Source organism: Pocillopora verrucosa, chromosome 3 (assembly GCF_036669915.1).
Source record: "Pocillopora verrucosa isolate sample1 chromosome 3, ASM3666991v2, whole genome shotgun sequence".
Classification (NCBI taxonomy): Eukaryota; Metazoa; Cnidaria; class Anthozoa; order Scleractinia; family Pocilloporidae; genus Pocillopora; species Pocillopora verrucosa.
In genome coordinates, this window is record NC_089314.1 from 21,014,678 (window position 1) to 21,026,866 (window position 12,189).

At 37.9% G+C, this 12,189-nt stretch overlaps 1 protein-coding gene across 1 annotated transcript; it reads left to right on the forward strand.

The window, feature by feature from the left end:
• Positions 1 to 351: 351 nt before the first annotated feature.
• LOC131797687 (VPS9 domain-containing protein 1-like) lies at positions 352 to 10,221 on the forward strand. Its single transcript, XM_059115352.2, has 16 exons — positions 352 to 499; positions 1,556 to 1,628; positions 2,136 to 2,228; positions 2,406 to 2,673; positions 3,157 to 3,277; positions 3,950 to 4,012; positions 4,157 to 4,209; positions 4,635 to 4,722; positions 5,042 to 5,127; positions 5,498 to 6,879; positions 7,224 to 7,353; positions 7,540 to 7,648; positions 8,192 to 8,297; positions 8,447 to 8,531; positions 8,876 to 8,980; positions 9,677 to 10,221. The coding sequence occupies exons 1-16, from the start codon at positions 413 to 415 to the stop codon at positions 9,756 to 9,758; spliced, it is 2,931 nt and encodes a 976-aa protein (XP_058971335.2). The 5' UTR covers positions 352 to 412; the 3' UTR covers positions 9,759 to 10,221.
• The last annotated feature ends 1,968 nt before the right edge of the window (positions 10,222 to 12,189 follow it).

Here is a 12,189-nt window from a genome sequence, read left to right on the forward strand (position 1 = left end):
TAGTGTATGTCACCCAACAGAGTGGAGATTTTTGGGTCACGCGTCTTAAATGAGTATAATCTATACTTTTTAGCTTCTCGAGTTCTAAAGTTGTGAAAAATGGAAAAAGCCGATATGAACGAACATGTGCTCATGATTCCAAAACACTTGCTTTAAAACTAGTCAAGTTGTTTTGGATTGATTCGCAAAATTTCATTTATTTTTCAATCAACGGTCACATGTTTAAAGAAGTGTGACTTGACGTGACAGTTACCGTGACATCGAGAACTTCAGAAAGACCAATAAGAGTTGTCGATCAGTCGTACGAAAAAAATTGGCAACAAATCCCAGAGGGACTTGCAGGGAATTCAAGATGGCTGACTTACAGGAGTGGTAGTGTTTTCCAAATTTATCGATATATTTTGCACAAAAGATGGGAGAAGGGATTGCTGATTGCTTACCACTGGCACTACGATCTGTTGGGGATGCCATCAAGCTTGACTCAGACAACAGGATTAAGGTTTGAGTTTTAACCAAGCTCGCGAAAGAAATTCAAAATCACTTACCCGGATCAAAACACTTTTGAATAGCCCCCAGTTTGGAGTACTGAGATGCAGGTTAAATTTGATTCAGCTCTGCCTTTTTCTAACAGATATCTTCGCAAACGCTCGGTATTTTTTGAGCGTTATTTTTGTTATACCCGGAAGGTCATCATCTATATTGCCACGGTCTTTCGACGGTGACGTCATTGCAAACAAGGGATAACAATACGGTGGCAATAAAGTCATATCGAGCTTCTCTGGGATGAGCAGAGTGATTTGGAATACAGAGGGATGAGGGAAATCCCAGGGTATATTTATTAAAAGCCGTTAACATTTGGAAGGCCTGTTAAAAAATCAGTACCCCATTTGGTGGGTTGGTTTTTGTTAGCACCCTGTAACTGTCCACATTTCATCAGCTTCTCCAAAAAATAAAAATATGTATATTTATTCCAAACCTCTTCTATCAAAAACCAGTCATCGTTGGGCAGGGGTTATGGCGCAGATTTAAAAAAAATATATATAACAATATTGGAAAGGCTAACCGTAATTCTACTCCAATTGCAGCCTGTGATAACTCCCTAAGAATGGGAATGTAATCCAAAGTTTGTCTTTACCCTTTAAATCCCAAGGTCTCATTAGTAATTCTCCTTACTGACTGCCTAATGATTCTCATTATGTAAGTTTGGAGAATTTGGTATTGGATCAATTAGTAATCCCATAATTGATATTTTTCTTTATTCCCATCACTTGTCTGCATGATATTGTATAGATATAGTAAGGAGAAATTCTGTCTTGGTCACGCATGAGAGTTAAAGGGTTAAGATATCCAAGGTGCAAGATCGCAAAACTTAATAAATTACTTTTGGTTAATTTAGAGCCACTAATATAAGTTTGTTGCATGGTATGATATGCATTTGTCACATGTTACAGTCATCCATATAACTCCTTTAACATCAAGGGCATGAAGATTTTGTTGGCAGATGTGTATTCAATACTTCTGACATGATTTTATACTGCATTCATTTTTAAACCAGGAGGCATACTGTCAGTATCTCAGTTGCATCATCTATATATCACAAGTTCTTAAGGATGATGCTTGGGACAAAGGTATATCCTAAGTCTCTATTTTACTTAACATCTAAGTGACAAGTTAAAAAAAAGATCTGCACTCTACTCTCACAGTTACAATTTTCTAAATAAAATCAATTCTGGAGAAAAAGAAGTTAAAGTTAATTTCTGTACTTGCCACAAAGATAATAGTGTTTTCCATTAAGGATTTTCAATGACCGTTTATGGGTCGGGAGGAAGTTCAATGACTGTTTATAAGTCTGGAGGGAGAGGAGAGTAATCAATGAATATTTGGCTGTAATGACTGTTAACAGATCTTTGCATGTTGAGGTCATTAATGCTCTAGAAATCTTGAAAAGTTTTCTTCCAGTTTATTCACCCAAAGAAAAAACTACACTTTAGGATTAAGGTGGAGAAGGAGAGGCAACATTTGCCACCAGCTAGGAAAAGATAAGTTAACAAAATATTCTACCACCAACTGAAAAACATATTGACTTAAAGATTTTATTTAATATTTACATCCATTGTGCCTCTGAATTACTGTAGACCTCCAATTGGTGTACAACAGGGACTCAGCCAAGTTATTCCGTATGCTTCAGCAATGTCAGGAGAGAGCTCTGACTATAATATCTTCTTTGGGTAAGATTACAATCTTGTTAGCAATTTTGAAGACTCAGTGCAAAAAAACCAAGCATAGTTTAGATATGGTACAATTGTGGCTTTCTTAAATGTCTTGAACTAAAGAGGAATATTTTTCGAGAATAATTCTGAAAATAAATGTCATCACTCATCACTTGATGCTTGTCATTCCTTTAGCAAATAATACTTCAACAAGTCAAACACCCCCTACTAATCAAATACCTCAGCATCTTCACCCTTCATCTGAAGGTGTGCCACATCGCTATTCTGACAGTCAAGTTCCAATTCCTGGCCAGTCACCTCAGCATCAACTGGCACCACAAGATGCAACTATTCGTAAGCTGTCTGACACAAATTCTCCAGCAGCAACTTTGGCAAAACCCACAGCTGATGGACACCTTTATCTACCATCACCCCCTGGATCTCCATTACCTCGTCATCGTCGGTGGGTACTCAATATTTGAAACTGATTTTCAGTCTTAATTCCAGAAACATTTTCTAGAGAACTGTAGTTTTAATTGTTATTAGTTTCAAGTTAAGTACAAAAGAAATAATTTTCATTGATTCTCCAAACACTCAGCCAAGTGATCATGACAAATAATTTGGTTGTTCCATTTTACCTTCTGACCAAATAAAAGATGAAACTGGTCTGGGTAGAAGTAGTGGAAAGGTGTAACAGTCTTGTCTTCACTCGAGATTTTTCTTGTTGTTCAGTAATTGAAAATTGCTGGCTTTTATTTTGTGACAAAAAGAATAGAGAGAGTGACATCAGTCTATTGTTTGATAAATGATAACCATATCAACCTTCATTTCGGTAAATTGGGCCACTCAATATTATGTACGAAAGTAAGAAAGCTTCATAGAAACAGTTGCCGTTCACTACAATTGTACACTGTACATGTTTGATTTATGATTCTCTTATCCCTAGAACTGGTCGCAATGATCCTATGGAGAAAGCTTACATGGAAAATAAACAGTTAATACAAGCATACAGGACAAGAATGCAGAATGCAAACAAAGGGGGAACAAACAAGGATATGATTTCCCGTGTATGATAACTTCAATAATTATAAAATGTCATAAATCCCATTCTAAAATGGTTACAATTTATCATTTTCCTGCATTTCTATTAAAAAGTTCTCCTGGCCTTGATCTCATCTGCTAAATTCTATTAGCAGATGACTACTTAGCAAGCCAGTAAAGCATTCTGGGCTCCCAAAGTGGTGTTGACCCTTGGACTCCTAAGAGTCAATATCACCCCCTGAATCACACATTGTGGTCATGAGAATAAAGGAAATGATCACCAACTATATACTGAAGCTCTTGATTGTTAAACCAATTCTCCTCATTACCTTAGGAGTTGTGTACAGAACAGTATGAAGAATATGCATATTGATATTGGGGTGTAAAGGGTGAATGTTATGTTATCATGTGGCACTCTGATTGAAAATTTATTGTTGGGATGATGTGACCCTCTACTGAAGTGTGAATATTCTTGAATGCACATCACCCAGGCTTTCAAAAGACCTATATTAGTATTTTTGAAATCTATATTAATTTCTCTATGAAGTTTGGTATTCAAGCTTCAGCAGGTACTCCTTGATAGCATGCAAAATAATATTTTTAGTAATTGTTTGATATTGGATTCTAGACCACAATTCTACGAAGCTTACAGGGGTAATGAGACTGCAGTTCTCATGTACTTTTTTACTGTTTTGCAGAATCTCAGTTTAATGCGAAGGATGTCAGAAAACCTTGCCATTGAAAAGGCCAGGGAGCAAGCTGTATCCTTTGTCCATTTTTAATTTTATCTGTACTTTTTGTGGCAAAATCAAAGTCATTTATTGACAGCACATAATGAAATATGCACTTTACCATTGATAATGCTGTAATTTTAATGTTACATATAACTTTAACTTCAAGATAAGATAAAGCAAAAATTGTTGGAGCGACAACGAAGATTGCAAGAGGAAACAAACAGGTGAGAAAGTGATGAACAGGTATCATTTCGTATGAGTGATTATCATCTAATTTCTCCCAACAATATGTGACCCTCCATGGGAAAACGGACACTAACGCTTTTCCGTTTAAGCTTCAAAACCGTTTACTATCCGTTTACAACCGTTTTTCGAGACCGTTTAACAGAAAAGCGTTAGTGTCCGTTTTCCCGTGGAGGGTCACATATGCCCACTGAATCAAACATTTAGGTCATGAGAATAAAAAAAATTATCGCCAGCTTCAGTAGTTCTTGATCGTTAAACATTTTCTCCTAGTCATATCATATAAAACTCACAGAGAACAGTGTGGGGAATGTGCAAACTGAACTTCGGTTGCAAAGGGTTAATGCCTTCTTCAGTAACAGCCTGATTGTGTTCGTCATGTAATTAAGTCATTGATGTGTTACAGACGTCTTGGCCCTGCAGTGTATTCTACTAAGGAACAGCAAGAACAGCGTATTATTTACACAAAGATTTTGGAGTTTGAACAAGAGACCGTAAGTTGGAAAGCATGTATCACCATATTTGAATGCATGGATGGAAGTGTGCTTCATTTATATTAAATACTCCAAAAATTTACATCTCGTTTAATATTGTATATAAAGTGACACCTTTTCCGGTGCGCTTATTTATCATTGCAATGTGTGAAGTAGGTTTTCCACTAAGACTTGCAGCATAACTGAAAAAGCCTCTCAAGAGAATTCAAGATGCAACTGGTTATTTTATGTTTCAGTTTTTTTTTTCGCCTGTATCTTCGATTTCACGTGTCTTAATATGTAGAGATAAGTAGCTATTGTATATTTCATCATTTTGAAGGTGTGGCCGAAACTCTTACGGAATAGATTGAAACTTTCGCCAGAAGATTCCAAGTTGATCAAGGAAATAATAGCTAAGATTTTCAGGTGAGACTTAAAACTCTTTAGTTTATTATACATATTGTCAAGTTAATTAAGCATTAAACCGCACTTTCCATTGGTTTACCGGAGTAATAACTAGGCGGGACGTTGGGAGAACACGAGTTTGTAAATCACGAGCCAGAGGCGAGTGATTTGCAAAGTCTTTGAACTGATGATAGGTTTTGACCAATCAGGGCGTACGCATTATCTTAGTTATCACAAGACTCAGAAAACTAAGGGCATCTGGTCATCTCTTCAACGCGGTATATTTTATCCACAAAAAACCTGGTTAAGAAATAAAAATTGGCTTACACTTGCTGTACAATATGTTCTGCAATATGACATTGAAACTAGCTTAATGTTTCCCATCATACAGCTCATCGGATCATCCTCTTACCCAGTTTCTCCTCCAGTATCAGTATTACGTTTACCGGAAACTGGCACCTCTTGTGAAGGATGTGGGATTTCCTGATGTAAAAAGCGGAAGAATAGCTACCAGCGAAGGAACTGGTGCAGTTATAAATGAATCTCACTCTGACGAGCACGTGAAGAAATCGACAATCATCGATGATGAACAAAACCGAGGGAAAAACCTTAACACGCTAACTAATGCTGGAGGTAATTTTGAAGGTCACTTTTCATCTGAGACTAATATTGAGGAAAGTTTGAAAGGTACGAAAGAAATTGTGAAAGGCACCGCTGAGGAAAAGGAACATGAAACAGTCGAAATTCATGATGCAGCGTTCGTAAAGAATACTAGAGATGGTGGTAGTGTAGAAAAAGGAAAGGACGGTGATAGCGAATGCGCGAGCTCTGGAACTGATTTAGCGAAACTCAAAAATCTTCTTGGAGATGATCTTCAGTCGGAAGTCTCTGACACTGATACTTCGCAGCCTACTGCTGTTGCGACATCAGGTGATGCGGCATCACTGGAGACTTATTTTGAGGAGCTAGAGGACGATATGTTTGGCTGGGATAGCAGCGAAGATGAAAGTACAGACACGGACTTTGAAACTGTTGATGGAAGGAACACACAGACAACGGCAGATGAAAAGACTTGCAGTGAACTTAAAGAAGATACGCGTCAAAATAGGGAAGACGATGCATCCCATACTGTCGCGAGATCTGTTACGGAACACAGTCAGGCAGACTCTTCAGAAGTCTGCGCAGATACTCCTTCACAACTCAGCGTGGACTCGCTCAGCGTTGAGTTGTCAATAGCAAGTAAAATCGGTAAAACCAGCCAAGACCAACCAAGAGACGATACAAATCCGTTTGAAGCAGATGAGTTTATTTCAAACCAAAAAGTTGAGGGTAATGAAGAAGAGACAGCAAGAAACAACACCAACGGGGAAAGTCAACAACCGCATAATAGTCTGAAGCCGCTAGGACAGGTTGGTGAGGAACAGATTGCTAGTAATAACACCCAAGGGGACGGAGATATTAAACAATCATTGGAAAGTTTAAACGAAGGAGAACAGGTTGCTGAAGAACAGATAGCTATTATTGACATCCACAATGATGGAGAAATCCCGAGACCAGTAGAGAAATCAAATAAGTATGATACTATAAGTGAAGTCCCATTTGATCAGGCAAACGGTGGAGATGAAGAGAACACACAAACACCTCGACTGTCTGGGTTTGTTAGCGAACGAAGTGGCAAGGAGGAAAATGGTAGCACAACTCCTACTACAACTGCATCTGACGAAAGGAGAAAACAATTGAAGGACGTTTTGGTGGATGTGAGATTTTTTCTTGGTATGTTTGTGCAGCAAACACTCATCTAATCATAACTAAAAGCCATGTATGATTTAGACCTTACTCAAATACATGTGGTTGGTTATAAAAATGCGTAATCATCATGCAATTGTTCGTCCCCTAGCTATACCACAAGCAAGAAGCCAGAAAACTGTTCATATACAGTGCTCTTGACCATACAATTTAAAAGAAACTGTCTTTTTCGTTGAAACTTATCGATGTATTGCATCGTTTACATGTCTATTGTAAGGTCCCTTTTTAATTCGAGGTGTGAAAGGGAAAGGTAAATTATTAATATTAATCGTAAAAAGATCCAACTCTTGTCATGTTATGTTATCTTCCAGAAAATCTTCAGAAATTATTAATCCTTGCCTATGAACAACTGGATACAGCAGCCGGCCGAGATCTTTGTTACTCCTATTTGGAATTCCCTTTCTTTAAACCTTTGTGGCCTATGTTGTTGGCTGTGCTCAGGTAAGAAGAACTATGTATCGTGGACGTTACCACCGCGCTTAGTCTGGTGTTCTGTCCACAATGGAAATCAAAAGCAAAAAAACGAATTTACGTGCAAAGCTTGCTCTCCGGTTCTTTGCTGTTCTATTTATCATGTTCCCCGCCTCCTTTTTTTTTTAATTCTTCCATACTTTTTTCATCCAACAGACAAGTTAATCACGAGAAGGAACTCACACTGGCGGACGTGATGTCGGAGAACATCTCGAAGGATCCGGTAGATTTAGGCGTGCCACATAGACTGTGTTTGGAGGATCAGGTACTGTATATCTGTGAATGGATTTCGTAACTTTCTACCTAAACTATATTTTAAGAGGATGATGAGAGGGGCTAACCAGATTTTAATAGTATGTGACTAATTACTGGAGCAGACATGTCAGTAAACAAAGTTGTCAACTTGGTCATCAGTAAAGTGAGGAATATAAAACGACAACATGCAGTGCTTTGCGTGAGAGTGGGAAGGGATGGCGCAGTGACCGAGTGAGCTCTCTTCCCACCGCTGTGGCCAGGGTTCGATTTCCGCACCTAACATGTAATTTAAGTATGTTGTTGGCCTGAGGATTTTTATCCGGGTATTCCTTGCTCGCTTTCCACCAAAACTTAAACTTCAAATTCAAAAATAGATCTGGAAAACAGTGACAAAGAGCTAACACTTGGATGGCCACAGCTAAATTCCTATATTATTTGTTTATTCATTTGAAGAAGACTTTCTAGCACTTTAAGCTAGTGTTATGAAAACACAAGACATAGTTTGTTTTGGGTAGAAGTATTGTTATGATATTTAAACTTGTACGTCTTTTAGGCGGTTTTGGGCGCAACAGGAAACAAGTATCCATATCAGATGGCGGTAGATGAACTTCATAAAGTTGCTTCGCTGTATTGTCCGTTGGAAAAACTAGAGTGCTTAGGTATTCAAAAGACGCATATTTTTTGTTTCTTTGTTTCTTTTTTTAGCTGGTAGTATTTGAATTGCTTTTTCTGATTTTAATGGATTGTTTTTTATTCTCTCTTGAATTTTTCGGTAGAGATAATGGAACTCTTATTTATCTGTCCACAGTTCGAACGTCGCGCTGCGTCTGTCAGTGTGTTGAGGATTACTGGGAGACGAAAGGAAAGTCGCGTCACTGCCCAGAGACAGCCATGTATGTAATCTCTGTCTCCCTTGCTTCAATCTCAGTTTACTTAGACGCATGACTGAAGAAAATATTATTTCCTATAAAGCGCTTCTCTTCTCCGCCTAGCGCTCAACACTTCAGAAATAGAAAAAAGTTACTTCAGTTAGATTTGCGGGCGATACTAGGACGAAACCCATTGGCCTGTCGGGTTATCTTTTGCGAAAAAAAAATTCTTACGGTAAGTTTAGCTGAGTGAACTTACGTCTTAGTTCCCTCTGCGAAAAAAAATAATTCCTTGCAGGAAGTCTTGCTAAGCCAACATATTAAATCCAAATGACTTATGACGTATGGAAATTCTATTTTATCCACAGTGGATGTGATGATTTGTTGCCCATTCTTAGTTTTGTCATTATTCGAAGCGGAATGGCGCAGCTGATCTCTGAGTGTGATGCTATGGAGGAATTTATACCCGAGGGGTGAGTACGAGGGACCTTCAACTACCTCAGGGTTAATGAATTAACGGGGGAAGTTTCTGAAGAAACTGTGGTGCTGTGTCAGTGGGAGAGTATGACAGGGTAATTTGGTGTTATCAACTGAGTTGAAAACGTAAATTGTCCACCGTAAAGTGTTTAAAGGCTGACGTTTCGCGCGTTAGCCCTTCGTCAGAGCGACTGGAGGAATTGTGGGTTGTGTGTGGATTTATATGCATAAACTATTGGTGGGAATATGGTGACGAAAAACAAGAATACATTAGTTGAATGAAAAGCGCTCGTTGATACCGTGGGGATTGATTACCTCATGGCTAGCCGATAGACTATAAGCAGTCCCCCGTTTTCGGCAAAGTCCGTCGCGCAAGTAAAAAAAAAAATCAGTATAAATGAAATTGCCATCCTTGCGCGCCGTGTGGAACCCTAAGCAAACTCTCTGACAAAGTCTGTAGTTGCTACTTTCCTTACGCCTCGCTCCTAGAGCTCCTCTTGGCGCGCGAACATCAATTTTTTCACTTTTTTTTTTTTAACTCACACAAGGGACTTTGCCGAAGAGTTTACCGGGAGAGTTTCGCCCTAGGAACAAGGTACTAAGAAACATCTACATCCAAGGGGTAAAAGCGATGAAAATTTGAATTTGAACCTTTTATGTTTAACCATTTTACCGATGTGGTTCTTGTTCAGGTATCTGATGGGGGAAGAAGGGTACTGCCTCACGACTCTTTTAACAGCCCTTGCGTATCTGGCCACCCTGAAGCCAACTTGAAATGACCGGCCTAATCACCAAGCAAGGAGAATATTAGAGAGCGGGATATATAACATCATAAGGTTCAAGATAAAGGTTGGAGCTACAAGCCATGACGGGCCAAAAATCAGTTAAAATTTGACAGCGAGCCACCACACCGATCTTTTACTTCAAGTTAATGTGCTCCATTTATTTTCGCTTTGATCGAAACTCACTGAGTTTTTGGCAACAATTACCCTTGACTTAGAACTGAGATGACCAGGCAAAATTGTCGAAGAACTGATGTTAGACTTAATATATGACTGTTACAAAAATAAGAATAAGGGGCATTTTTCCACAATCTGTTAAAATGATTAAAAATGACGTTTCAAAGTTAAAATGTAAGGAACGTGAAATTTACTTTTCCCAATGAAGATGCAAATAGTTTTGTATGTAATTGAGAAAGTGGAAACAGCAAGGAATTAAACGTCAACCACAAGTTTTTTTTTTGTATTCTGTGGCCCACAAATAGAAACAACCTCCAATCATGCAAATCTTGTTCGTTTGGCTAGGAAACACCATTGTTCTCTTCACTGATGACGTTGGGAAAACGTTCGCGTCATTTCAAAGGATTTAACTAAGAACTAATTTGTTAATCCTTTTAACTGCCATAAGTTATTAACATTCCAATATGTTGCCTTGCAAGTAGATCATGGGAGCCTATCAGTTAGAGAGCATAATCTTAATACAACTCCAAATTCTCTTTGCTACTTTGTAAGGGATTGTTTGGCAGTTAGTAGGGAGAGTTAATGATTGGATCGTGAGAATTTAAGGGTTTAGTAAAGTTTGCTGGGCACCGCGACCCCATCGCCTGCTCGTCGTGTCGATCACTATTTGGTTGACAGGATGAAATAAGGTAGTGTTTTCTCTCTAACAAAAAAAAAGCAACAATATCGAAATTAATTCGTGATATCCTGTTAATTAAATAAGATTTTGAATTAGCGAGGAACAATTTGCATAATTGAATTATACAAGTGCAAAACTTACTTGTGAGGTCTTCAAGAACAAACCACACCTGCTGACGTAAAGGAGACAAAACATAAACATAGCTTTAGACATCAAAGCCATCGAAGTAGTTTTACCCTGTTCAGTTTTACTACGGAGATTGCATCCCCAACAGCAAAATTCTAGATACTGCATGAAAAACCAGGGTTTTTGAATTGAAATAGAATCCAACATCGTTTTAGAAATAACTTTTCTCGTTACGGCATACTATACTTTTGTACCATTTGTTAACAACTTATCTATCTAGTCAATTAAGTCAAAAAAGGGCTTTTTCCTATAAAAACAAGGCGGTCGCACAATGGCAAAAAAAATGTATTTTAAATCGCCTAAAGTAATTGAGGGAATTTTAATCCAAATTACATACAGACGTAAGAGAAAAAACTGCTCACAAGCTTACGTGTAATTGAAGGCGAGATCAGAAAATTACAAAATTCTTAAAAAAAAGGATGCTTACGGTGGCATTTCATTGTTGCTACATCCATTAAGAAGCCTCTGTCTATTATTTTCTTTGTTCGATGACTTTAAGTTGGATTGTCCCCTGAATAAAAACCTTGGTGAGTACCCAAAAGCAAAGCTCGTTTTTAAGTTTTAATCAATCATTTTTCTGCTTAACAGCTACAATTCAACAGTAACTCTGAGATGTTCTTCCCATATCAGCAGAAACAAAATGTATTTCATTATCTGGTTTTAGATAACAAGAAGGCCGTTTACAACTTCACCGAGCGAGTCGTCTGGACGCTAAAGCTAATCTGACGGATCGAAAAAAAATACGAGATGTATGTGTGACCAGAATGGATAGAAGCAAAATCCTATGTTTTTTTTTTTTGGTTGTTGTTGTTGAAAATCTGATATCGCCAATTGCTAGTTACAAGAAATCCATATTTTGAAAATTACAAGAGGAAAAGAAATTAAGTAGGGGAATATAAAACTATGGAAGCACTGAATAAAATTGGTAAATAAGCTTGAAAGAATGTATAGAGGGAAAAAATTAATTGGAATGATACTGAGCAAATTAAATGATAGCTGGGTGGCTGCCGGAAATATTTCCATGATTATAAACATAGCTATAAAAAATAATTATAATTCTTTGCGGCGGTAAGATAAGATTCTTATGCGCTCATTGATCCCTAGTGTACCACATTCGCTACCTTGTGCTTTAATTTGATTAGTGAAACTTATTTGCCAATGACAAAAAATAAGTGCTCTCTTCAGACAGAGTCTGACAAGTACTCGTTTTAAGCGTTCTTTTCTCGCCAGGTGACGGCTTTAGTCCGTCTGTACGATTCAGTAAGATGTTATCATGATTGCTGCTTGGCTATCAGGGAGAAAAGAATACCATTTTGTACAATTGAGTCACTACAGTACGAATTCAGATCTTGATCAGAGGAATAGGCTGTGATGTAAAACT

Bases quoted from the DNA above. Each gene is read 5' to 3' on its own strand.
- LOC131797687 (XM_059115352.2), top strand. From the start codon at position 413: ATGGGAGAAGGGATTGCTGATTGCTTACCACTGGCACTACGATCTGTT. The intron at 4,210-4,634 runs GTGAGAAAGTGA...GATGTGTTACAG, and splicing joins TTGCAAGAGGAAACAAACAG to ACGTCTTGGCCCTGCAGTGT. The intron at 7,649-8,191 runs GTACTGTATATC...TACGTCTTTTAG, and splicing joins GACTGTGTTTGGAGGATCAG to GCGGTTTTGGGCGCAACAGG.